This window comes from Alligator mississippiensis, chromosome 9, assembly GCF_030867095.1.
Source record: "Alligator mississippiensis isolate rAllMis1 chromosome 9, rAllMis1, whole genome shotgun sequence".
In the NCBI taxonomy this organism is placed as follows: Eukaryota; Metazoa; Chordata; order Crocodylia; family Alligatoridae; genus Alligator; species Alligator mississippiensis.
In genome coordinates this window covers 654,343-677,197 of record NC_081832.1, presented here as the reverse complement: position 1 = coordinate 677,197, position 22,855 = coordinate 654,343, and the positions used below count along the sequence as shown (strand labels likewise).

The 22,855-nt window shown below is 68.0% G+C and overlaps 4 protein-coding genes across 4 annotated transcripts; 2 read left to right on the top strand and 2 right to left on the bottom strand.

Annotated features, from left to right (window-relative positions):
- The first annotated feature begins 88 nt into the window (after positions 1-88).
- Positions 89-6,951, top strand: LOC106739006 (papilin). Its single transcript, XM_019484402.2, has 12 exons — positions 89-196; positions 327-473; positions 1,306-1,446; positions 1,802-2,020; positions 2,356-2,502; positions 3,539-3,706; positions 3,940-4,071; positions 4,169-4,312; positions 4,747-4,881; positions 5,025-5,174; positions 5,349-5,495; positions 6,841-6,951. The coding sequence occupies exons 1-12, from the start codon at positions 97-99 to the stop codon at positions 6,849-6,851; spliced, it is 1,641 nt and encodes a 546-aa protein (XP_019339947.2). The 5' UTR covers positions 89-96; the 3' UTR covers positions 6,852-6,951.
- Positions 6,952-7,741: 790 nt separating this feature from the next.
- On the bottom strand, positions 7,742-11,468 carry SPINT4 (serine peptidase inhibitor, Kunitz type 4). The gene is made up of 4 exons (XM_059713102.1): positions 11,242-11,468; positions 10,858-11,034; positions 9,742-9,909; positions 7,742-9,274 (listed from the first exon to the last, which is right to left on the bottom strand). The coding sequence occupies exons 1-4, from the start codon at positions 11,414-11,416 to the stop codon at positions 9,264-9,266; spliced, it is 531 nt and encodes a 176-aa protein (XP_059569085.1). The 5' UTR covers positions 11,417-11,468; the 3' UTR covers positions 7,742-9,263.
- Positions 11,469-15,847: 4,379 nt separating this feature from the next.
- LOC102563327 (kunitz-type serine protease inhibitor bitisilin-3) lies at positions 15,848-19,046 on the bottom strand. Its single transcript, XM_019493232.1, has 6 exons — positions 18,947-19,046; positions 18,663-18,842; positions 18,236-18,403; positions 17,123-17,254; positions 16,365-16,505; positions 15,848-16,165 (listed from the first exon to the last, which is right to left on the bottom strand). Exons 1-6 carry the CDS (start codon positions 19,029-19,031, stop codon positions 16,161-16,163), a joined length of 711 nt encoding a protein of 236 aa, XP_019348777.1. The 5' UTR covers positions 19,032-19,046; the 3' UTR covers positions 15,848-16,160.
- Positions 19,047-19,852: 806 nt separating this feature from the next.
- On the top strand, positions 19,853-22,845 carry LOC109284559 (eppin). Its single transcript, XM_059713099.1, has 6 exons — positions 19,853-20,201; positions 20,987-21,138; positions 21,303-21,443; positions 21,683-21,859; positions 22,009-22,143; positions 22,531-22,845. Exons 1-6 carry the CDS (start codon positions 20,050-20,052, stop codon positions 22,539-22,541), a joined length of 768 nt encoding a protein of 255 aa, XP_059569082.1. The 5' UTR covers positions 19,853-20,049; the 3' UTR covers positions 22,542-22,845.
- Positions 22,846-22,855: the final 10 nt, after the last annotated feature.

Genomic DNA, 22,855 nt, shown 5'->3' with positions numbered 1-22,855 from the left:
CGCTGACATGCACCTGACCCAGCCCTGCCGCCCCAGCCCGGGGACTAAATACCGCCCCGCTCAGCTGCGGGAGCTCAGACACTGCTGCGTGCTGCCATGGAGTCAGGCACCGTCCTCCTCCTCCTCCTCCTCCTCCTCACCGGGGTCCTGGCCCAGCGGGCAGAGCTGAGCACCGTGCCAGACAATGAGAAGGGGGGTGAGTGCCGGGGGGTACCTGGGGCAGCGGGGCTGGGCATAGCCCTGTGGGCACAGGCCTCATGATGGTGCTCGGGCTCGGGGGGCAGCCCCAGCCCCTGGGTGTGAAAGGGGCCCTATCTCCCATCCAGCCATCACCAAGCGGGGCGAGTGCCCCCCGGACAGCCAGGAGGGCAGGAGCCCGTCCTGCCTCTACTGCCTCCTGGACGAGTCCTGCCCCGGGATGGAGAAGTGCTGCAGCGACGGGGGCATGAGAGCCTGCGTGCTCCCTCCCACAGGTCTGTCCCCGCGCCTGGGGGTGTGGAAGGAGGCAGCCCGGGGAGCCCCAGGACACAGGGCTGCGGGGCGCATGCATGGCTGCTCCGTCACCTCCCTCTGGTGACGCCGAGCCAGGCACATGCCACGCGGCCGCGGGGGCCGGGGCACCTGGGCTCCATGCTCCTCGCAGGACCCTGAGGGAGGGTGTCTATCCCCGAGCGCCTCTTTGCCCAGCCAGCAACTTGTCAGCAGACCTGGGGGGTGCCGCGCTGTCAGACCCCCCGGCTCCCACACAGATGCTGCCCAGCCCTGGCTGGCCCCAGTACCACATGTGCCCAGTCCCCGGGGGCTAGACCCCTGCTGCAGCTGCTGCCCTTTGGCTATGAACTTGGCTGCAGCACCATGGTGTCCTGCCAGGGCTTCAGCCTTGAGCACCTGGTCGTCCTCCCCGGCTGCCCGTGACGCAACCCAGGTATTGCCACACCACCGTGCCCCAGGGGTCACAGAGCAGCAAAGATCTCCCCGGGAAGGAGGGGTGCAGACCCCGCCAGACCCGTCTCGGGGCACAAGGCTCAAGGTTTGGGATGGCGGCCGCAAGGCCACAGCAGCTGGGCCGCGGGTTGCACCGGTCCCCCCCACCGGTTACACCCGGAGCCTGGCAAGGAGGCTGAGGGTTGGCAGCGCGGCTGTGCTCCGTCTGTCCTCGCTGCTCTGGGAGACACTGCGAGTCCCCCCGGGTTGCAGCCGCACGGACCTGCACGGCCGTTCACATGACCTCACAGCGCCAGCTCCGAGAGCAGAACGGCCCCAGGACGAGTCCGTCACTGCCTGGGGCCTTTCCTTGCTCCGCAGTGCACCCGGGGTATTGCCCCCAGCCAGAGCCGGGCCTGGTGACCACCTGCCTGGTGAACTGCGTGAACGACACCGAGTGCGGGCCGGGCGAGAAGTGCTGCGTGTCGGGCTGCCACCGGAAGTGCGCGCCGGCCGAGCCAGGTACACGCCGCGTGGGCCGTGGGGGCCGGGGTCACGCCTGCAGCAGCCGTCCTCCCTCCGGCCCGGCTCGCGGGTGCACACGGTCACCAGGACCCCATGCCCCAAATCGGGCTGGCAGCGCAGGCTCTGTGGCCATCCAGCAGTGCTGGCCATGGCACAATCACACGGGGAAGCCGCCTTCCCCACCCCAACGCATAGGGGCCAACTGCGCTCCAGATGCTCTCCGGTCTCTTCCCGGTCCAGGGCCACAGACAGCTGCTCCGGGCAGCACCGTGGCCCAAAAGCCTGCCGCTGTGGAGGGCGCTGGTTAGACGACAGTGCCCAGAAGCCACAGCCCTGCCTCTCGCTCTTCCAGCCCGCCCGGGCACGTGCCCACAGGTGACGGTGCACCCAGGCTCCAGACCCTGCCAGAGCCGCTGCGAGGATGACAGGACCTGCCCCGAGAACCAGAAGTGCTGCTTCACTGGCTGCGGCCTCAAGTGCGTGGACCCGCAGTGGGACGCTCGCAGCATCGCCCAGTCCCCCGCGCCCACTGGAGGGGACTGGAGCGGGCAGCAGGAAGGTGGTGCTGATGGTAAGGAGGGGTGGGACCCAGCCAGCCCATTTCTCCCCCCACCACGAGTCAGCGGGGTCTTCCCCAGCTCAGCGGGACCCCAGGTTGCTGTGATGGAGGTGCCAGGGCAGCTGGTTCTCCGTGCGCACAGGAAGGGTGGTGCCAAGGAGGTGGGACTGAAAGGTGCGCCCCGATCCAGAGGCAGAGCTATCCAGCCCAGAGGCAGCTCCCTGGGCTCGCTGGGCAGGCCCCCAGCCATGGGCTGCGCATGCATCATGCTGCTGGGGACCCTGGCAGGCTTTGTCGCGCATGCAGCCACGTGCCAGGCTCTCCACGGTGCCACGTCTCTGGTGCAGGGAAGCCACAGAAGCCCGGGACCTGCCCCGCTGACCCGATCCGGTGCATCCGGTCATTCCCCCCGCTGTGCCAGGTCGATGCCGATTGTCCGGAGATGCAGAAGTGTTGCTACAAGGCGTGCCAGTTCCACTGCGTCCTGCCAGGAGGTGCCCATGGCCGCTTCCACGTCCTCCGCCAGGCCCTTCGGTGGTCCTGAGTGTGTCCCCCCCGCCTACCCCCAGCAGGGAGAGGTGTTATAGCAAGCGACAGCACCCTGTATCAGTGCAGCCCTTGCTGGGCTGTGTGGGGGGTGCTCCTCTGAGCTCAGGGGCGCGATGCCCTCCTGGCCTCCGGGCATGGAGCAGGGGCAGGGCAGGGAGCAGGAGCCGTGTAGACGGATGGAAGTGGTGCAGCGCGTGGGCTGCCCTGTGCTCCTGGGGAGTGTCACTCCACCAGCCCCTGCTCAACCTTGCCCGTGACCCCTGGCATCTTGCATTTGCCTGGCCCAGCCCCTCCAGGCACCCTGGATCCCTGCTCCAGGGACCGGGACTGCCCAGGGAGCACAGAGCGCTGCCACATCCAGCGTGGCCTCGCCTGCCTGGAGCCAGCGCCGGGTGAGGCATCCCCAGGGGCTGTGAGCCAGTGCCCAGCCCAGGGCTCTGCCCAGCACAAGGGGCCGTGGCGCGGGGTGGTCGGGGCAGAGCGGATCCCTGGGTCTGAGCTTTGGAAAGGTGCAGGGAAGGGCAGCGAAAAGGATCGGGGGGCTGGAGCAGCTGCCAGGCCAGCACATGATAAAGGCTGGGACTCGAGTTTGGAAAGGGGCAGATCACTGGAGACACCCGCGCTCCAAAGCCTGCCCCACTGCCGCTGTGGCAGACCGGGCGCCGGGCTAGTGGACCATCGGTCTGGCCCAGGGGCAACGCTTACATTGTCGAGGCCGTGCTGGGGGGCTGGATGGGGCCAGAGACGGCGGGAGGGGCTGGGGGCAGGGAGCAGCAGCATTAACTCGGTTGGGACTGACACCGGGCTGCAGCCCCCCGGCCCCTGCCCCGCTGCCCGGGTCTCCCCGCGCTCACCCCGCGGGTGCCCCGCCGTACCGGGGGGCCTGGCTTCCCCTCTGCCGGCCCTGCTGGTGCAGGCTTGCAGGGCCGTGCCCCGGTGGGGCCGGCGGGGTCCCATGCAGGGCCTGTTCGGTGCCCACAGACACGTGCCAGCTCCCCGTGCAGAAGGGGCTCTGCGACGCCTACTCCCGCCGGTTCTTCTTCAACGCCACGGCCGCGCGGTGCCAGGACTTCCTCTACAGCGGCTGCCGCGGGAACGCCAACAACTTCCGCACGCGGGAAGAGTGCGTCCAGACCTGCGAGGGCCAGGGTGAGGGGCCCGGCAGGACAGCGGTGGGGGAGTGGGACGGTGCCAGGGTCGCCAGGGTGCAGAGATGCCACAGCAGCCACAACTGCCCCCGGGCAGGGGCAGGGGCAGGGGCAGGAGCAACCGCGAGAGGCTGGACAGCCGCTGGCTCTCCTGGGCAGGGGAGCAGGTGCTTGGGTGACCCTGTTACACCCGGCCCTGCTCACGCCCTGCCCCTGCTGTGTGCTGCGGTGCAGAGGAGCCCAGCCCTGGCCCCGTCCCCGTGGCGGGGGGCTGCGAGCGGCGATGCCTCTATGACCACGACTGCGCCCGGGGAGAGAAGTGCTGCAGCCTGCGGTGCCGCCGGGAGTGCGTGGACCAGAGCTCGCGTGAGTCCCCTCGGCACCCTCCTGAGGCCAAGCTGCTGGTGCCTAGGTCTGTTCGCCGTGGCGCTGACCTGCCCTGCCCTTGTCTGCCCTGTCTCAGTGAAGCGCGGCTACTGCTCCATCACCCCCGGGCTCTACTTCACCTACAACTGCAAAGCCACCTGCCGAGCGGACGGCGAGTGCCCCGGGGACGAGAAGTGCTGCCTCCAGGGCTGCGACTACAAGTGCTTGACCCCTTCCAAAGGTAAGAGGAGGGCATCACGGGCACCGTGCCCGCCAGGCAGGTCTGGGGCCCAGACGCATGGGTCTCATCAGGGTCTACGGGGCAAAGGATGGAAAGGCCCATTTGGGCTTCGTCTTCCTCCGAATGGGGAAGCTGCTTTGTTTGGGGGGTTTTGCAATGCCAAGGTGATGCCCCCAAAGAGCGGCAAAGCTTCCTCCATGGAGCTGTGCTGGGCTGGGCTAGGGTAAGGGAGGCGAAGGCTGGCTATGGGTGAGGAGTCGTCCCGGGCACAAGATCTCACCCATCCCCTAAGACGCATGGCAGAACAGAGGGCAGACACACGGGCCCCAGGGTCACCCCATCTTAGCACGGGCTGAGCTTGCTCTGGGCCTGCGTCAGAGCTGGGGGGCTGTGGCTGGCCCCTGGCCCCTGACTCTCTGCTTGCTGCTCCCCAGAGAAGCCTGGCATCTGCCCGCTGGCCGCCCCAACAGCCCCGTGCACACACCCATGCGGGGAGGACGACGACTGCCCGGGGGATAGGAAGTGCTGCCAGAGCAGCTGTGGCCAGACGTGCCTGGCCCCCGATCGAGGTAACCGGCCCTGTGGAGCCCCCTGCCCCCCAGGGGCAGGGCCCAGGCTGCTGCCGTGGAGGGGAGATGCATCCGCGGGAGGGGAGGGGAAGGGAGGGGAGGGCAATGCTAACGAGCCGCTCCTGACCCCCATCTCTCTGCAGCCAAGCCGGGCGAGTGCCCCAAGGTCAGGCCCTGGCAGACGCTGGTGCCGTGCGAGGGGAACGACACGTGCACCCACGACCGGGACTGCCCCAAGCAGGAGAAGTGCTGCTTCAGCGGCTGCTTCCAGCATTGCCTTCGCCGCAGCAGAGGTACCGCTGCCCTGCCCACTTCCCCCATCTCCAGGGGCAGGCGCCCCCATGCCCGTGCCAGGTGTTCAGAGCTGGGGGCCGCCCCGTGCCTGCCAGCCTTGCCCGGGGGTCTGTCCAGCCTGAGCACAGGGGATGTGGGGGCAGAGGATCATCGTCTCCCTCCCCGTATCCCAGAGCACCCCGGCATGTGCCCCAAGCCGTCAGCCTGCGACACCCCGGAGGAGAGGCACCACAACCAGTGCCTGGAGGACAGCATATGCCCGGGACACGAGAAGTGCTGCGACACCGGCTGCGCCTGGGAGTGCGTGGCCGTGCGCAAAGGTACGCTGGCCCCCGCAGCCAAAAGCAGAGTGAAAGCTAAGAGCTGGCGGTCCGCGCGGCTGGGACCTGCTGTGGCAAACAGCACGCCCTATCCGCCGGCTCTGCACCGCTCCCATAGCCCCTCCGTCAGCTCACCTCCAAGCTGGAGAGCCCCAGCCTGTTGGGTCCCTCCTTGTACGAAGCCTGCCCTGCCTGACCCTGTGCGGCTCGGCGGACCCTGCCTCGCTGCTGTCTCCTCCTGGGGCCGGGGGACCGTGTCTGAGGGGCGCTCTGGGGGTGTACCCCACGTCCTGAGGGCAATCTCTGCTTCTGCTGGCAATGCCCTGCGTAATGCCCGCTACCCTCCCGCTGCTGAGCACGGGGCTGGGTTTGAGAGCGCGTCCGCAGCCCGCGCTGGTGCATCTTGCCGTAGCTAGCCTAGGACAGGGATTCTCAACCCGGGGCTGCCTCAGACCCTTGCAGGGTGCTGCAGGATACCACGCAGCGTTGGGACGCCGTAGCCCAGGCTGGGGATTTTAACTGGGCTGTGCCAGCGCTCCTGCTGGGACCAAAGCTGGAGGCTCTTGCTGCTCTGCCCGGGGTCAGACCGATGGCCAGATTTGGGGCAGGAAGGAATTTCACCCCCTGGTCTGATTGCTCTGGACTGGGGGGTTTTGCAGCGGGACGGCAGGGCCCTCTGCCTGGGGTCTCTCGAGCACGCATGAACTAGCTTTTCTCCCAGCAGGATCCTGGCTGTTGTGGCCCCCTGCTTTCCCTGCAGCAGCTTCAGGTGTTGTGTGTCGTGTCCCAAAGCTGGACAAATACAGTCACGTGTTGTGTGTTGCAGCAGGGCTGACAGCAGTTTTATGAAAAGCGTGGATTGTGGAGGATGGTTTGGAGAGGGTTGATCCTGCCTCAGGCAGGTGTTGGACTAGAGGTCACCTCTGGAGATCCCTGCCAGCCCCATGATTCAGAAGATGAGCCCAAAGATTTCCAGCCCAGCAATTTTCATGATGTTAAAACCAGTCTTTCCTGCTGCGGCCTTTCTGAGCACTTGGCAACAGAAGAACTGAGCTGGTGTTTTCCTGCAGTCAAAAAACAAGTGAAAGATAAGAGCTGGCATTTGCCAAGGGGTCTCGAGTCTACAAGAGTCGAGAGCCGCTGGTCGGCGAGGTGCAAGCGCTGGCTGCACGTTGCGGACGTTGTCAGAGAGCCAAGGAAGGGCTGCCCGCGGGACCGTGCATTGACTGCCCGGGGAAGCAGCTTCCCCGTGGGGGGGATCGGGGTGGGGGGAGAACAGGCCTGTGCCCTGCAGCCGGGGCCGGGCAGGGAGCCCTCAGCTCCTCCAACCCTCTCCTGTTTTCAGGCGCAGCGTGACCCAGGAGACCCCTATCCTGGACGGAAGGTGCCAGGGTCCCCCCTTCCTCGGCTGCTCAGCCCCGGGGCTTCTAGCCTGTGCAATAAAGGGAACGGCTGCACCAAGCATCTGCTGTCTTTGCTGTCCCGGATCACGGCCAGCCCAGCCCTGCCTGTCCTGCCAGGTGGGGGAGAGGCCAGCTCTCCCTGCACGGCACCCCGTGCCACCGGTCCTGCCCCCCCCGCCCCCCAAAGGCTTGCAGCAGGCACCTGCACCCGGGGCCCTACAAGGAGGGAGCAGCAGGCAGAGCGGGGGGGTGGAGGACAACATTCCCCTCCCATCATCGCTGCGCTGGGGCACTGCTGCCTCACCCTGGCCATTCTCCAGCCTGTCCCCAGCCATGGCACAACTGCCGCCTGGTTGGTGCAGGCTCCCTACTTGTCGGGGTACGATCCTAGCCCCTGGGCACCGCAGCAGCAACCCCACGGGCTGGCCTGTGCACCCTGGAGGAGTCGGTCGGCACTCAGCGATGCTAGAGCAGGCACGTCCTCCTCTGCATGCCACCACTCGCTGCTTTTCAGTGCACTGTGAAGTCCTGAGCAGAGAGCTGGCCTGCACGCACGTGCACGGAGCTGAGCATTGTAGAGACCTGGCCTGCATACGTGTGCATGGAGCTAAGCACACATGCACATGCGTGTGCATGGCAAAGCCCAGAGCAGACCTGGCTACGTGCGCGTGCATGTTGCTGAGCACTGTAAAGCCCTGAGCAGGCCTGACCTCCGCGTGTGTGCGTGGAGCTGAGTATCCTCATGCCCTGCCTGGCCATTGCTAGTCCCTTGCTGCACAACAGCAGCTTCCTTCCAACCTCACCCACGCCACCCCACGGGCGCCATAGAGACGGAAAAGGGACTGGGAGAAAGCAGCCTGCTTTTATAGGGTTTGCCCTCCCATCACATGGCAGGGGAGTCCATTAGGACTGGCGGGGGCTGGTTTCACTTGCACGGGGCTTGCTGCAATCCTCAGGACATGTCAGCCCGGCGCAGGCTGGACTGGGCGACCCTGGACATCAGAGCAGAGCAGCTGCTGTCTGCCAGCTCTCTTCCCCCCGCCACAGGCCCATGAACTGGCTTTTGCACCCCCCGCCTCTGAATAGACCCTCCCAGGAGGGGGGGCAGGACAGAGCCCTTTAAATGCCCTCCTGCCCTTTCCGCTCCCTCTGGACCGGCTCAGGCGGGTGCGGGTGCGGGTGCAGTTCGTGGGCTGTCTGCCCTGTGGTGCAGCGCTGCGCTGCGCTGCGGTGCGGTGCGGTGCCCCCCGAGCTGTACTGCTGCAAAGCCCTGCTCTCTGGGGGGGAGGGTCAGGGTGGCAGGGGGGGATTGCAGTACGCCAGCACTGAGCCCTGTTTGTGTGGGGATGAACAGGCGTGTGCTGGGGCTGTACCCAGGCGGCTTCCAGTCGGAGGGAGCATGGAGCGGCAAAGTGGCAGGACCAAGGGCACAGAGCAGTCAGTGGCACAGCTGAGACTGCAGGTCAGGGCTCCCTGTCCCCAGCCAGTGGCCTGCCCTGGCCAAGCTCCGGGTCCAGCTGGCCTGGGAGCAGCTGAGGGAGGTTTCCAGTGCAGAACTGACCCCAAGACCTCACAGATGCCCCAGTCCAGCTGGGCTCTGCATTTGCCGGTGGGCTGCCCAGTCGGGGGGCTGGAAATGTCCTTCTTCAAGAAGAAAGCCAAGGGTGTCTCACCTCCGTCGCACCCTGAGCACCAGGGCCTCAAGGGAAGCTACGTGCTCTCGTGAGAGCGCGTAGCACCGGCTGCACCGCAGCTGGCAGAGGCGTCACGCTGGCATAGCGTCAGGTCTGTCGTGACCGGGGCTTCGCAGGGCAAGAGGCTGGGGCTGACCTGTCCCCACCACCAGCTCTGGAGCCCCAGCAGCAGGGGCAGAGCCCGGGCAAAGGCAGGCGAGCACCTGGCTGCTGCCCCCTTCCCCACGGGCTGCAGTGACAAGTCCCAGAGCAGGGTTTGGCATGTCCTGTCCGTATATTTAGCAGCTTGGGCCCTCTGCGGGGAAGGGGGCCAGGCTGGCACCGTGCACACCCGTGCCTGGGCTGCAGCCAGCAGCGCAGAGTGCCCTGGTCGCGGGCAGGGTCCTGCTCCCCTTGCTGGGCAGGTGCCTCCCTGTGCAGAGCACGGCTGCGCCGCGCAGAGACCTTCATAGCTACAGAACGGGCAGGGAGCCAGCGCCTCGGGGCTGGGGCTGGGCCTGGCAGTGCAGCAGCCACTGGTGAAACCTCGTTGCAGAGTCCGGAAGAACGAGACCTGGGACGCCGGCCAGGCAGGGACCGCCGTATCGGCCCCGGGGGGGGCCGCGAGTCTTGCCTAGCGCAGTGGTCACCCGGGAGGGCGGCTTCCTCCTCCCCTCCCTGCTCTGGACAGGCTAAGCAGCGTCTGAAACGGAGACAAAGCAGTCAGGGTGGGGCCGGGACCTGCGTTCATGCAGGGTGGGGCCAGGTGCAATTGTCTGTGCCTCGGTTTCCCTGCCTTGATTGCAATCTCTTATGCACTGGATAGGAATGAGTTCATTTTCACCCTGAGCTGGGACAGGGCGCGAGGCTGGCACCTGCCCTCCCTGCCTGGCCGGGGTAGATGGGCTGTCGGGACCTGGGTGCGGGCTGTTCCCTCAGGCAGGGCACCCTGGAGAGAGGCAGCGGGAACCTGGAGACCTGGCGTGCAGGAGGGGTGCAGCACAGACCCCAAAGCTGGCGTCCGCGAGCCCTGCTCCAGCCATTCAGACCCGGGACTCTGTCTGCTGGGGGGTGCCGGGCTCGGCCAGCCGCGGCCCTGCCTTGCAGGGGGAAGCCCCCGTGGAGCAGAGCTGAGTGCAGCCCTGGTCCCGGCGCCGTGCAGGCATTTACCCAGGTGCTGGCAGGCCTGGGAGCAGTCCTCCTTAGTCTCAAAGTTGTTCTTGTTGCCGCCACAGCCGCCGTAGACGAACTCCTCGCAGGCCCGGCTGGAGGAGTTGTAGAAGAAGCGGACGAAGAGCGCCTTGCAGCTGCCGCACACAGAGGGCAGGTGGCAGAAGTCTGGGGGAGAGGCGGGCAGGTTGGGCGGCAGGCAGGAGGGGCGAGGAAGCAGAGCCTGTCCTCTGCTCTCGCAAGCAGGATCCTCGTCCCTCCGCCCGCTCCTTCCCTGCTGCGCCGGGCACCTTCTGCTCAGCCCCCCTCGCCAAGGGACCCGGGTCTCCCTGCTGCAAAACCACAGGAGCCAACAGCCAGGTTTTCCTGACAAAACTGCTGCCAGCCCAGGATCTCCCGGCTCTCGCAGGTGTCTGGGAGCAGGAGCCCCGATGGCCACGGTGCGGGTGCAGCCCTGGGGCTCAGGGTTTTGCAGCAGGATGGTCGTGGCCCCTCTCCACAGACCAGCCCCTGCCCTGGGCTGCCTCTCGTGGGCAGCAAGACCTGGACACTGGCTTGACAAGGCCTTTAGTTGAAGCCTGAGCAGCGAGGGGCTGGGTAGGGGGAGGATGCTTCTGCCTCTGGAGGTGAATCTACTTCCCAGAGACTGGGAGCAACAGGGCAGCAGCCCGCCACCTCCACCTCCACCCCCTGCAATTTGCCCCTGCCTTCCCGAGGGAGCCTGGTGCTAGGACACGTCGTAGGATGCCATGAGAGCTGGTGTGGAAATGGAGCAAGGGATGACCTGGGGAGAGCAGAGCAGGACCCCGACCCCCTGGGGAGGGATGTCTCCAGGCAGCATCTCTGCGATGCCCAGGAAGACGCAGGAGAGGAGCCCTCCCTGCTCAGCGCTCCTGGTCCATGCACACAGCAGGCACCGCTCCCCGGCACACCGCCCCAGCTGCAGCAGCCCGTGCCCCGAGGAGCACGTACATCTGGGAACCTGGGCCCCATCGCACCCTGCCCCGGATTGGGGCGCACAGCTCGGGGAACCCCCATTTCAGCCCAGCTTCCTGCACCCGGCGCTGGGACCTGGAGCCTGCCCCCCCGGGCAGCGCGAGCAGGGACCACCCTTACCCTTCACGGGGGCCTGGCAGGTGAAGCCGCAGTCGCCCGGGCAGCACTTGGCCTCGCCGGGGCATTTGGCATCGCTGGAGCAGTTGGAGCAGGACTGGTCCTTGAGGCAGGCGCTGCAGTGCTCCTCGTCGAACACCCCGCCGAGGGGCGGCTGCCGAGAGCAATACCCGGCTTTCTCTGAAGGAGACGGGGCCAGGGCTCAGCGGGCTGTCCTGCGGGCAGTACCCCCGCAGGGACATGGGGCAGGGGTGCACTGCCCCAGCCCTGTCCCACTGCCCCAGCAGGGCCACAGCCTGCCCCAGGCCCCTCCCGCCCTGCTCCTGCCATCCGTATCGGCGCATTCAGAGCGAGTCCCATGGGAGAAGCGCCGCGCTGGGCACTCACCTGCCGGTGGCGTGGGCTTGGCCCAGAGCAGGAGCGGGACAGCGAGGAGGAGGAGGAGGATGCCTGACTTCATGGTGCTGCCGGGAGGCGGTTCTGAGTGTGCGGGGCTGGACCGGCGGGGGTTTAAGCTGCCAGGCAGGAGGGCGGGGCAGGAGGGGCAGGACTGGCTCAGCATCCTGCCAGGACCTGTTGGGGCCCAATCCCAGAGAATGCCATCCGCCTGCCTGCAAGCTGGCCTGGCTCTCCCCGCCCAGGAGAACAGCACCCCCGCGCCCAGCATCACCGGAGAGGCGAGGCCGAGCCTGAGCCGGGGAGACCAGTTGGACGGGAACTCGGCTGCGGCGGGGCCCGTGGCTGCGCCATGCGCCACCCGTGACCAGGGGCCCAGGAATGGCACTCCTCGCCCAGCCTGCTGCGGCTTGCTGGCATCCCGGGGGGCCCTGCGCCCCACGCCCCGCAGGAGGGGCCAGTTGGGGCACCCATGAAACCATGCAGGGGCCCCTGGCCTGGTTGCAGAGGCACTTGCAAGCCCCTCCTGCCAGCGGGTATTGGTCCCCATTTCAGCCCACGGCAGCCAGGTCCTCACGGTTGCTGCCCGAGTGCCCAGCTTCCCCGCCTGCATGAGTAACTGAAGTCTGGAGAGATGAAGCTGGCCACACTTCCTCGGGTTAGAAAATGGGCTCTTGTCAGGGACAGACATCGGGTTTGGCTGACGGGCTCAGCGCACCCGTCTGCCGCTCGCCGCCGCATCCGCAAGGGCTCAGGCCTTCCAAGGGAGGGCTGCGACCGCAAATGCTGCTCGCGCCAGGCTGGCAGGTCTGCAGCGGCCTCTGCAGGCAACGGGCAGATGGGTCTGGACATCCCTGGCTCCAGGACCGTCCCTTTCCACCCCGTCACGGGGATCCCAGAGGCTCAGACCTACCGGTGTGATGCCCACCACGTCACGCCGGGAGCAGCCCTGTCCCGTGGCACTGGCCCAGCCCTCCACGGGGTTTGAGTTCTGGGCCCCACTGTGGTGCCCGGATGACCGCTCCAGGGCTTCACCCCTGTGAGGGGCAGAAACCCCCCGTATCTCTCAGCCCCAGTGCTCTGTGGCCCGTGTCCAGCCACTGGGTGAGGTATGATCTTGTCCCTCGGGAGCCCCATCCCCTTTCCCGGGCACGTGCCCCATCTCTGGATCTGCTCCAGGTTCAGGGGGTCTCTGGGGACAGGCCAGGCAGCCACACATGATATCCTTGAGGGCCTTACCACTGCCTTGGACCGCAACGCTGACACCCCCGGGGCCTGTGCAAACACCCCCATGAGTGCAGCTTTGCCCCAGCTGCATTGCTCATGGGTTAGCTTTAACCCCGTCCAGCTCCTGTTCTCTTTCCCTGCCTGCTGCACCTGCTGCTGCTTGGCCGCGGGACGCTTCTTGGCTTTGAAGCCGCGGCTCCCTGGCAGCCCTGCCCTGTCTGCACCGGACCTGGCGGGCTCTGAGGCCGGCTTGCTAACCACTGGCCAGCAGCCCCCCCTCCCAGTGCCCCCATCAGCAGGCCAGTGCCTGCAGGGCCCCATCCTGTCGTCATCCCGAGCCGGGCCCTCTGGACCCCACCCGGCACGTGGCTGGCAGCAGCACGCTCCACCTCTGCTTCCCCGTTCCTGGAGGACTCGTCCCTGGGCACGGGACACGAATGCCCAGGGGCCGTCGGGGATGGGAGGGGGTGCTGATACAGTCAAGGCGGAGGTGGGGCCCTTGGCATCCAACCCCATGGAAACACGTCTCGGGAAGCAGGAGCGGGAGCAAGGCCAGGAGGGCCAAGTCCCTTTCCCCAAGTGCCCGGGGGAGCTGCCCCAGCCCAGCCGGGCGACGCGCGAGCAAGGGGCTAGAGCAGGCCTATGTCACCTGCTCCCGGGCGGTCCCTGGGAGGCATCCGTGACTCCAGCTCGCCACCACCCTCCTCTCAGCCCCGCTGCTGTGGGACGGCGTGTGGGAGCTGGGTGAGCCATCGCATGCCCACCGCGAGGTGCCAAGCCCAGCTGGCTGTGGTGGGAGCCTCGGGGCTGAGCACGGCGGGGCACGCGGGGGAATTCTCAGGGCAGATGCAATTGTCCTAATTACCCCGAGACAAGGAAACAGCTGCTTGCACAACGTGCGATTAGCCTGCGGGACTCTTCAGCGAGGCCAGGAGCTGCGGAGGGCGGTGGAAAGCGGGTACAGAGCATTGCTGCTGGGGTGGCGCACGGGGCCCGCCGCAGCCCCGGCAGCTTTGCTGCACCTCCCTGGCAAGCCGCCGCGGGGCTGCCCTGGCCAGCCCGGGGTCCTTGGCTCCCAGCTCCGGCGTGAGCGGAGAGGCCGCGGTGCTGCAGGGTGCGGCACCAACGCAGCGGGGAGGGGAGGCTGGTGGGAGCCGCACCCATTCCAGCGGGATTAGCGCTCGGTAATTGCAGCTGTTGTGAAGGTGTTGGAGTCGCGTGAGGGGCGAGGAGACAGGGACCGACCGCTCACCCCTGGGCAAGGTCACGGGCTCGGCAGCCCCTGAGCAGGACATTGCCCAGGCTCGTGGCCACAGGGGCAGCATGTTAGGAGCTAGGGCAGAGGCCTCCTGGGCCACCGCATGCAGCCCCCGTGATGGCCGGGGCCCGGCATGTGAGCCCTCCCACGCACAGCGGGTCCTCCTCGAACCCAAGCCAGGAGCAGCACGAGGGAGGCTGCTCCAGGGATCAGACATCTCCTCCTGGAGCAACCAGCCAGGCTTTGTCCGTGGCCAGCACGTCCCCAGCTCACCCCACCGGCTCCCTCCTCCCGTGGATGGGCTCGTGCCTCCCCTGCGCCCGGCAAACCATGGCCTCTCGGGGATGTCCACGCAACGCCGCGCAGGGGAGCCGGGCTGGCTCCCACGCGTGGAGCAGGACAGCGGTAGTCCCCACTGGCCCCCGGGGACCCGCGCTGTGGTCGGTCCCCTCTGCCAGCGCTCGGCCACAGCTCCGGTAAGCCAGGCCCACCCTCCTGGCAGCAAGGGGCACAGGACAGTCCTCCCACGGAGCCAGGGCGCATGGCAAGAGGGGGGACCCGTCCCCTGCACGTGTGTGCCCAAGCCCGGGCGCAGCCCAGGAACTAGGCGGCTCCCCTGGCATGAGAACTACCTGCCCTCTCTCCCCGGCGAGCTGGTGGCTAACGAGAGGCTGGTGCCCTGGGACAAGGGATCTGAGCCACCACTACTGCCCCAGCCCAAGCCCCGCAGAGCAGCAGCCGTCCAGGCCATGCTCAGCTGCCTGTTCTGCATGGCGGGCGCGCAGCGAGCTGCCCCAGGCCCCAGGCAGGGTTGGTCTTGGCACATGCAACTGACTGTGCTGGACCCCATGGAGCTGACTGCCAGGGCAGCAGTGGGGCCTGGAGCCGGGGGGGAGGTGGGCAGCCCCTTCCCCTGCCCCAGTGATGGGCTCAGCACTGCCCAGCCGTCGGGGCAGGTCCTGGGGCCCACGGGGAGCGCGGTGCTTGCTGTACTGCGGGGCCCAGCACGCCAGCCGCGCCCTGATGCCACGCGTCCGGTGGGAGGGCGCTGGCTGGGGCGTTGCCTGTGCCTGCGGGTGCCGTGGGACCGGAGCCCGGGTCTGCAACACCGAGCACCCTCAGCCAAGCCAGGCAGGAGCATCCCGGGAGAGGCCCCTCCCTGCTCCTTATGGCACAGGAGGCAGGTGAGCACCCGCCTGCCAGACAAGCTGGGGCAGGAGGAGGGGGAGAAACCAGCTGCCTGCTGGCGTGGAGCAGCTTCTGGCGCGCCTGGAGCAGGCGTGTGACTTCCCAGACCCCCGACACGCAGAGACCCAGCCTGGGGCCAGAGGCAGCCGGACCCGGCATGAGAGACGTCTCCCCCTTCACGGAGCCAGTAAGGAGCCCGGGGCGGCCGACAAACCCGCGCCCTTTGCCCTGGGCAGACCATCCTTTGTGCTCCTAGGGAGCAGGGTGGCGCCAGCAGTGAAACCAGCAGGACCCCGGGCGCGAGGACCCTGAGAAACAGCAGCCCCGGGCTGGAGCTTCCCGAAGCCCCGAGAAATGGGACTGTGAGCGCGGAAGGGGTGAAGCGCCCGGCCAGGGCTCAGCTCTGAACAGGGGCTGGGGCGGCAGAGCTGCGGGGAAGCCCTGGCACCCTCCGCGGTGAGGAAGGAGCGTTTGCGGGGCCCTGCCCCATCCCCTGGGGGCTGCAGGGGCCGCGCTGAGGCTGGAGCCCTGGGCAGGGAGGGCAATTTGGGAGGTGCCCGGTGCACTGTGGAGGGCAGACGAACCCGCCGGGGCTGGGGATGTGCCACAGGCTGTCTTGGCTCCCAGACCCACACAAGACCCCCAGGCCTTACTGTCCCACGACCACGTGCTTCCTGCATTCCCCTGCCCCACTGCAGTGAAGCCTTGGGTCCATCAGCCCTGACGCCTGCTGCTATCTGGGCCCTTTGGGTAGGAGCAGCAGCAGAGCAGCTCTTGCAGCACCAGTGGTGCCCCCAGGACCCTGCGAGCGAGTGTGACCCCATCCCGGCAGGGCTGTATCCCCCCGCCCCCCATCCCACCCCCATGCATTCCTCCGGCGCTGCATGGCGCCCACCTCTCTGCAATCGCTCTCCAGGCACCTGCTGCAGGAAGGAGTGTCTTTATTGAGAGGCGTCTGCAGTGGGAGCGCAGGGGGTAGAGAGCGGGCCCTGGGCACAAGCCCTGGTGCCGCTGCGGGCAGACACGAAGAGGAGCAAACCCAGGGCTGGCTCAGGGTGCAGGGCAATGCCAGGTGATGCAGCAAGTGGGTATGCGGCCAAAGGAGGAGCTGCCCTCAGGATCTTCATGCCGGGTCTGGGTCCGTGTCCAGGCCCGGGGTAGGAGGGTCCTTGCCATCTTGCTGGGCAGCATCAGACCTGCTCCCCGCGATGCCTCCTCCTCAGGCTTGGCCTGGTGATCACTCTGGAGCAGAGAGGGGAGAGGTTCAGAGAGCCTGGCCTGGGACCAGCCCTGCCCAGGCACGGGCACGGGCATGGGCACGGCCACACCGCAGCTCAGGCTGGGCTGGAGACGCGATGGCACCAGTGCGGTGCCCCGGGCCTGCAACCAAGGGCTGGGCTCCCTCCTTCCTCCCCCTGCCTGCACGCTGGCTGCACCGTACCTTGCACAGGCTCCACGCAGCGCCGGGCACATCGCCAGTGGCAGCACTTCAGCTGCGCACTGCACTCGTAGTCACGGCCACACTCGTTGGGCTGGGGCTGACTGCACCGGACGGGGTCAGGAGGGCACGTCCCAGCTTTCTCTGTGACACAGGGCATCTGTCAGGGGTGCACGGGACGTGGCCTGGCCCCTGGCCCCAGGCCCTGGCAGATGCCCCTGCTCCAGGCTGCTTCCCTGTGGGGCTGCAGGTGCCAGCGGGCTGATGGGGCCATTGCAGCCGCTGTTTTTGGCTGCAGCCCATGCACCCAGCTCGGGCACGCGGCATCCGGAGCCCGGGTGCTGCCGCAGCAAGTGAGCCGCGCTCGCCCAGACACAGGCAGCGCCTCTGACCTGTGTGGGGACCCGGGGTCTCTGGGCACCTCCACAGCTCTCTCTCACCCCGAGCGTGCCAAAGCCACTGGTGCCTGATTTCCCAGCACCGAGCTTGGCTTTCCCTCCCCTTGTCCTGCCGCAGGTGGGGACCCAGGGTGCAGCAGTCTGGCCCCAGGCTGTAGGCGGAGGACCCCTTGCTATGGGAAACCCCTGCCCAGCTCACGATGGTGCCAGGGTGAACCAGCTCCCCAGTAATGTCTCAGCACAGAGCCGCCTGGCTCAGCTCCCTGCGCCCCAACGTGCGAGCTGGGCGCTGCTCCAGCCCCGAGAGCACAAACCCCCCTGGCACCAGAAAGCAGGGACAGCACCTCTGCCCCTCCGCCGCACCTTTCAGGAGGTCCAGGCACTGGAACCGGCATTGGTGGTAGCAGCACGTCTTGCCCGGGGCACACGGCCTCCGCGGGCCGCACAGGGGAGGAAAGGACCAGACGCAGTGCAGGGTGGGCGGCGGGCACTCCACTGCAGAGAGAGAGCTCAGTCACGGCTGCCCCTCGCCGCGCCGCGCCGCGCCGTGCCGTGCCACACCGCGCAGCACCCGGGCAGGGCCCTACTCACCCTCCTCCCCCCGCCCGGAGACCGCCTGCAGGCTGGCCCAGAGGGCGAGGATCCCCAGCAGCAGGAAGATGCCCTCGCACTCCATCAGCTGCCGGGACCAGGGCTGCGCGCTGTGAGCCCGCGCTGCGCCGGGAGGGGTTATAAGCCTCGCCGCGCTGGGGTGGCTCCCGGGGAGGCGGTGGCTCCGGTGCCCTGTCGGAGCCTCCCAGGGCCACCTCCCAGCCCTGGCGTCGCACAGTCTGCGGTGCTGGGAGCGCGGCCAAGCCCGGAGCACGTCCAGCCCCGGGCAGGCTGGGAGCAGGCAGGGTGGAGGGGCAAAGGGACGGTCTCTGGGCAAACCCCTTTGATCCCATTTGCCATGCAGCCTCACCCCCGTGCCCTGGGCACTCGACCTGCTCCCGCCCCGCCCGTGTCCTGCCTTCTCCCCTCCACGCACTCATCCATGCTGGGGGAGCCCGAGTGCTCGGGCGGGGGGTCTGCATGGTGTATCAGGGGGATGCTGCCCTGGCTGAGGGTCAGGGTCTCCTGGGGGCAGGCGCCCAGTGGAGCTGTGCCCGCCTGGCCCATTCCCCTGCGGCCCCCCGGGAGCAGGGCTGGGACCCTGCCACAGGAGCTCTCAGCCTCACGGCTGCCCCCTCCCTGCTGCCCCCACCCGGTCTGGGAAGACGCAGTGGCCCGGGAGCGCCCGGCCGTGCTGGACCCGGTGCCAGGGAGCCCCTGGGAGCCGGCGGTGCCGTCAGAGCCCTGCTGCCCGACCTCCCCAGCGAGGAGCCCCGGCGCTGCGCTGCGCTGCACCCGGTGCTCCGGCTCTGTCTGGGGCCAGGCGCCCACGCCGCAGTGCCGGCCAGGCCCACGGCTCCATGCGAGGAGATCAAAGGGCCTCACCCGTGCCCTGGCAGAGCCTGAGGCAGGCCTCCTCCGTCTTGAAGTTGTTGCCGTTGCCGCCACAGCTGCCGTAGTTGAAGCTCTCGCACTTCCTGGCCTGTGGGTTGTGGAACCAGCGCGGGACCAGCGCGTCGCACGGGCCGGGGTCAGACTGCAGCTTGCAAACCGCTGCGGGCAGAGCGCGGGAACTTGCAGCCGCCCGCAGCCTGCGGGGCTGGCAGCCGCCCCGGGGCCACGTGCACTGCGCCCAGCCCGTGACCCCCCGCAGAGGTGCTGGGCCAGGGGCCGATCCTGCACCCCGGGGCTCTGCCTCTTGCCTTGAGGGTGGTCCCTGGCCAGCTGCTCAGCAGCACCTGCCTCCAGACCCCCGTGGTCGGGGCCCCCCGGCCTGTCCCCGCCACAGCCCCCAAGCCAGGCGCCCCCTCACCTCGGTCCCCGCAGGCGGCCACACAGTCCTCCTCGGTCTTGAAGTTGTTGGCATTGCCCTGGCAGCCGCCGTACGTGAAGAGCTCGCAGCGTTTGGAGGAGGCGCTGTAGTAGAAGCGGGGGATTCGCCCCCGGCACGGGCCTTGCTCCGGAGGCAGCTTGCACAAGTCCGCCCGCCTCTCTGGGGGGAGAGAGGGAAGCCGGAGTCAGGGGCTGGGGCCCTGGGCCCATCACCGGTGCTCCTGGGCACCGAGGTCCCCGCACGCGGAAGGCGCTCGTGCTCACCTGCGTCTTCCTGAGCCGGGGCAGGCCGGAGGCAGAGGCAGAGGGCGAGGAGCCGTGGCAGGAGAAAGATGCTTCTGGCTGTCATGGTGCTGCTGGGAGCAGGGTCTAAGCCCCGGGGCCGAGCTGGCCCGACTTAAACCCTGCAGCCGGGGTGGGGCTGACCCGGGAGGGGAAGTTGCTCCAGAGCCCCGGGGGCCTTGCCAAGCTTGCTCGACTTGGCCGTAAATCAGGCCCGGGTGAAGCAAGGAAACAACCCGGCTCCACCCCAGGTTGCTCAGAGAGGCGAGGGGGAACTGGGAGGCACCCCCAACGTGACCGGGGGGTGCAGCCTGGGTGGCCTGCGAGCTGCGTGCGGGGCCGGGAGGGGTGACGCGGCAGCTGGGAGGCCAAGAGGGCTGTGGGTTGCAGGAGACGGGCAGCGCCGACCCCGCGGCACCATGGGGCCGGCTGCGCCCCGCTGCCCCCGGGGTGCCACGCTCCCTGCAGCGCTCAGCCTCACAATGCTGGAGTGCGGCTAAGACAAACACCTCGCCAAGCGCGGCAGATGCAGCCCCAGGTCTGTTCTGGGCATCGTGCCCGACCCGGCCACTGGCCCCCGCTGGGCTCGAGCCAGACCTGGGAGGTGGCTCCCTGGGGAGGCTCGAGCCCTGGGGCAGGCGTGGAGGCGAGTGGCCAGTCTGACCCCGCTCTGTGCCCAGGCCACAGCCGGACTCTGCATCTCAGGACCGGGCGCAGCGCACTCATTGCCCCGGCCGGCCGCCCCGTGGCTGCAGTGCGCTTCCACGTGTCTCCGGTGCTTCCCAGGGGTTTCTCTGAGCTGGGCAACCGGTTTGCTTCCTCGTTCCAGCCGGGGGTGGGGGCCAGGGTGGTGTCTGTTGGGGAATGCAGGGAGTCCTGGGCTGGCCAGGCCAGGGCCCGAGGGCACCGGGAGCCACCTCCCTGCTCCTGAGCTGCCCCCTGGGCAGGGGCTGTGCTGGGCAGTGGGATGCACTGCGCTGAGCTCCCCATCAGCCCCGGCTCCAGCCCACGGGACCTGGAGCCTCCCCTGTCTCCTGGCGCTTCGTGGATCCGGGTCGCTCTTCGTTCCATCCGGGGTCTGATTTATGGTCAGGCTGATGGCGCCGGGCGCTGGACCTTGGCAGGAGCCTGTAGGGCACCGTGCACCACCAAGCAGGCACCAGAGGACTGGCACAAGGCTGGCACACTGCCTCTCTTCACAGACTGCGAGCAGAGGCCCCAGGGAAGGACGGACCAGGTAACCTCTCCTCCGTGCCTGGGAACACACTGGAGCCGAGCCCAAGGAAGGCCCTTTGCAAGCGTCCGGAGGGGGAAGGGCTGGTCGGGATGATCTGAGCGCAGCAATGCCCGTGTTCGGCTGCGGGGATTTCCCAGGTTTCTGGGCTCTGCTGGTTGCTCTCGCCTCCTCCTTCCCTTTTTTCTGCTCCATGTGCCGGGGTTTTAAGCCTCCCCAGAGGCGCTGGGTTGCGGGACTGAGCTGTGCCGATGCTTCTGCTGGGACCAACCACGCGGGCCCCAGCTGGAGGGTCTTGCCCCTGCACTAGGCTCAGGCTCAGGCTCAGACCGACCTGCCCTGGGGGCAGGAAGGGATTTCCCCCTTGGTTGCATTGTATGGACTGTGCGGGTTTTGCCTGCCTGCGGTGCAGACTGACATCTCAGAGCAGCAGGACCCGGGGCCGGTCGGGTGCGAGGTCCGTGTGCGTCAGGGCTGACGGCTGTCTTACGTAGAGTTGAGATGAAGTTGTCCGGGCTGGTCTGGACAGGGTTGATCCTGCTTCAGGCAGGGCTTGGACTGGACGTGACCTCTGAGGGTCTCATCCGGCCCCACTGCTCTCGGGCAGCGTTCTCCACGCCAGCCCCGTGGCTCCAGCACACAGGACCTGGAGCCTCCTGTCCCTCCTGGTCTTTTGAGCCCTGCCGTGGATCCGGGTCACTCCTTGTTCCATCCGGGGCCTGATTTATGGCCGGGGCACTGGAGCTTGGCAGGACTCTGCAGGGCACCGTGCATCAATTCCCCTCCAGAGCCAGCTCCACCCCGAGCGCGGGGTTTAAATCCAACCGGGGCGGCTGGGGGAGCTCAGACCTGGCTCCCGGCAGCACCATGAAGCCAGCAGGCACCGTCCTCCTCCTGGGGCTCCTGGCCCTCAGGGCAGAGCTGCAGACTGTGCCCAGGGGTGAGTGCGGCAGAGGGAGCAGGGGCAGGGATACGGGTACCAGACACACGAGGGAGGTGAAAGGTTTCCCGTTAGGGACCCAGGGGTGCAGGGACGGGGCTGACGGGGGGGCAGCAGCAGGGCGAGGCCCTGGAGCTGTGAGCCCGCGGTGCCCTCCCTTGCAGAGAAGCCCGGCGTCTGCCCCTCCTCAGCACCCGACGCTCTGGATCCCTGCTTCTTCCTCTGCTCCAGTGATTACAGCTGCCCGGGGAGTCAGAAGTGCTGCCTCATCCCCTGCGGCTATGCCTGCCTCGACCCCCTGCCCGGTAAGGCCAGCACCGGGCCAGTCTCTTGCACAGGGGGTGCTGGACACTGGAGGGCACCGTGACCCCTCCCCATCCCCTGAGCTGCCCCCTGGGCCCTGTCTGCCTGGCTCCTGTTGCCTCCACTCCAGCAACCTCCCCATCACATGCCCATTGCAAAGTCCAGTGCCCGGCGTGGGGTGGGGTGACGGGTCTGCCCCCTCCCCACCATGCCTGGCTCTGAGGCTCTTGTCCACGTGCAGCACCCAGGGACATCTGCAGGCTCCCCCCAGACCCTGGCCCCTGCCCTGAGGCCATCCCACGCTGGTTCTACCACTGGCCTTCCCGGCGCTGCAGGAGGTTTGAGTCCGGCAGCTGCTCCGGCAATGCCAACAACTTTGAGACCAAACGCAAGTGTCTCTGGGCTTGTGCAAGCCACGGTAAGAGTGGCGGGGCGCAGGAACGGGCTGTCTGGCTCCGTAGTGTCCCAAGTTGCCACCAGACCCCTTCTCCCAGCAGCTCCCCACTACCTTCATCCCTGCCCGGAGCCACAGGACAGGTGCCTGATGCCCCACATTGTGTGTTGCAGGGAGCTGGGCCGCCTGCCCCGAGCCGCAGGGAGTGGGGCCGTGCGTGGAGCTGTGCGGGGCCGGCGGGGCTTGCGGGGAAGGAGAGAAGTGCTGCAGTAACGGCTGCGGGCACCAGTGCATGAGAGTGACAGGAGGTGCGATCTCTCTTCTCACACCCCTCGTAGCTGCAAGCAGAGCCTGGGCCGGGCACGGGGAGAGGGGTGCACCGCGCCCCATCAGGCTGCGTGTGGGGACGTGCGGGCGCGTGGGGAAGGCTGATGTGGCCCCACGCTGCCGTGGCCCTGGTCCTCCAGCCATGTGGCCATTGGTGACAGGGCGCCTGCCCCACTCCTGAGAGACGGGAGCCTGCGCCCAAGCCCCCGGGGCTCGAGGGGCTCCTGCCCCCTCCTCCCACCCTCCTATTGGTGCCAGGACCTGGGTCCAAGTGCCGGGGGGGGCCAGGCCAGGATCTCCCGGGGGTCAAGCAGGCTGCTGCTGTGATGGCAGGCATGCAGCGCGCTCAGACGGCTTCCTCTTGACAGGGCCCCCCTAAGTGCCCGGACCACCTGGGATGGGCGGCTTCAGCACAAGATGCGTCGCCAGGACCGGACCCAGCCCCCGGAGCACCCCCGCCCAGCCCCTGTGCGTCTCCAGCTGCTGCTTGGCTCCCTGGTGACCCATGGGAAGGGGCGGTGCAAATCACTGGAGGGGCCTGAGCAAGCCCCCTGCCATGACACCCCTTCCCTGGCAGCGGGGTCCCCCGAGGGTGCGAGTGGGGGAAGGGGCAGGAGCTGAGGCTCTGGCCATGGGTCCCTGGGTCCCTCCTTTTCCCAATAAACACTGATGGATGCGCCCAGCGCCTGGCCT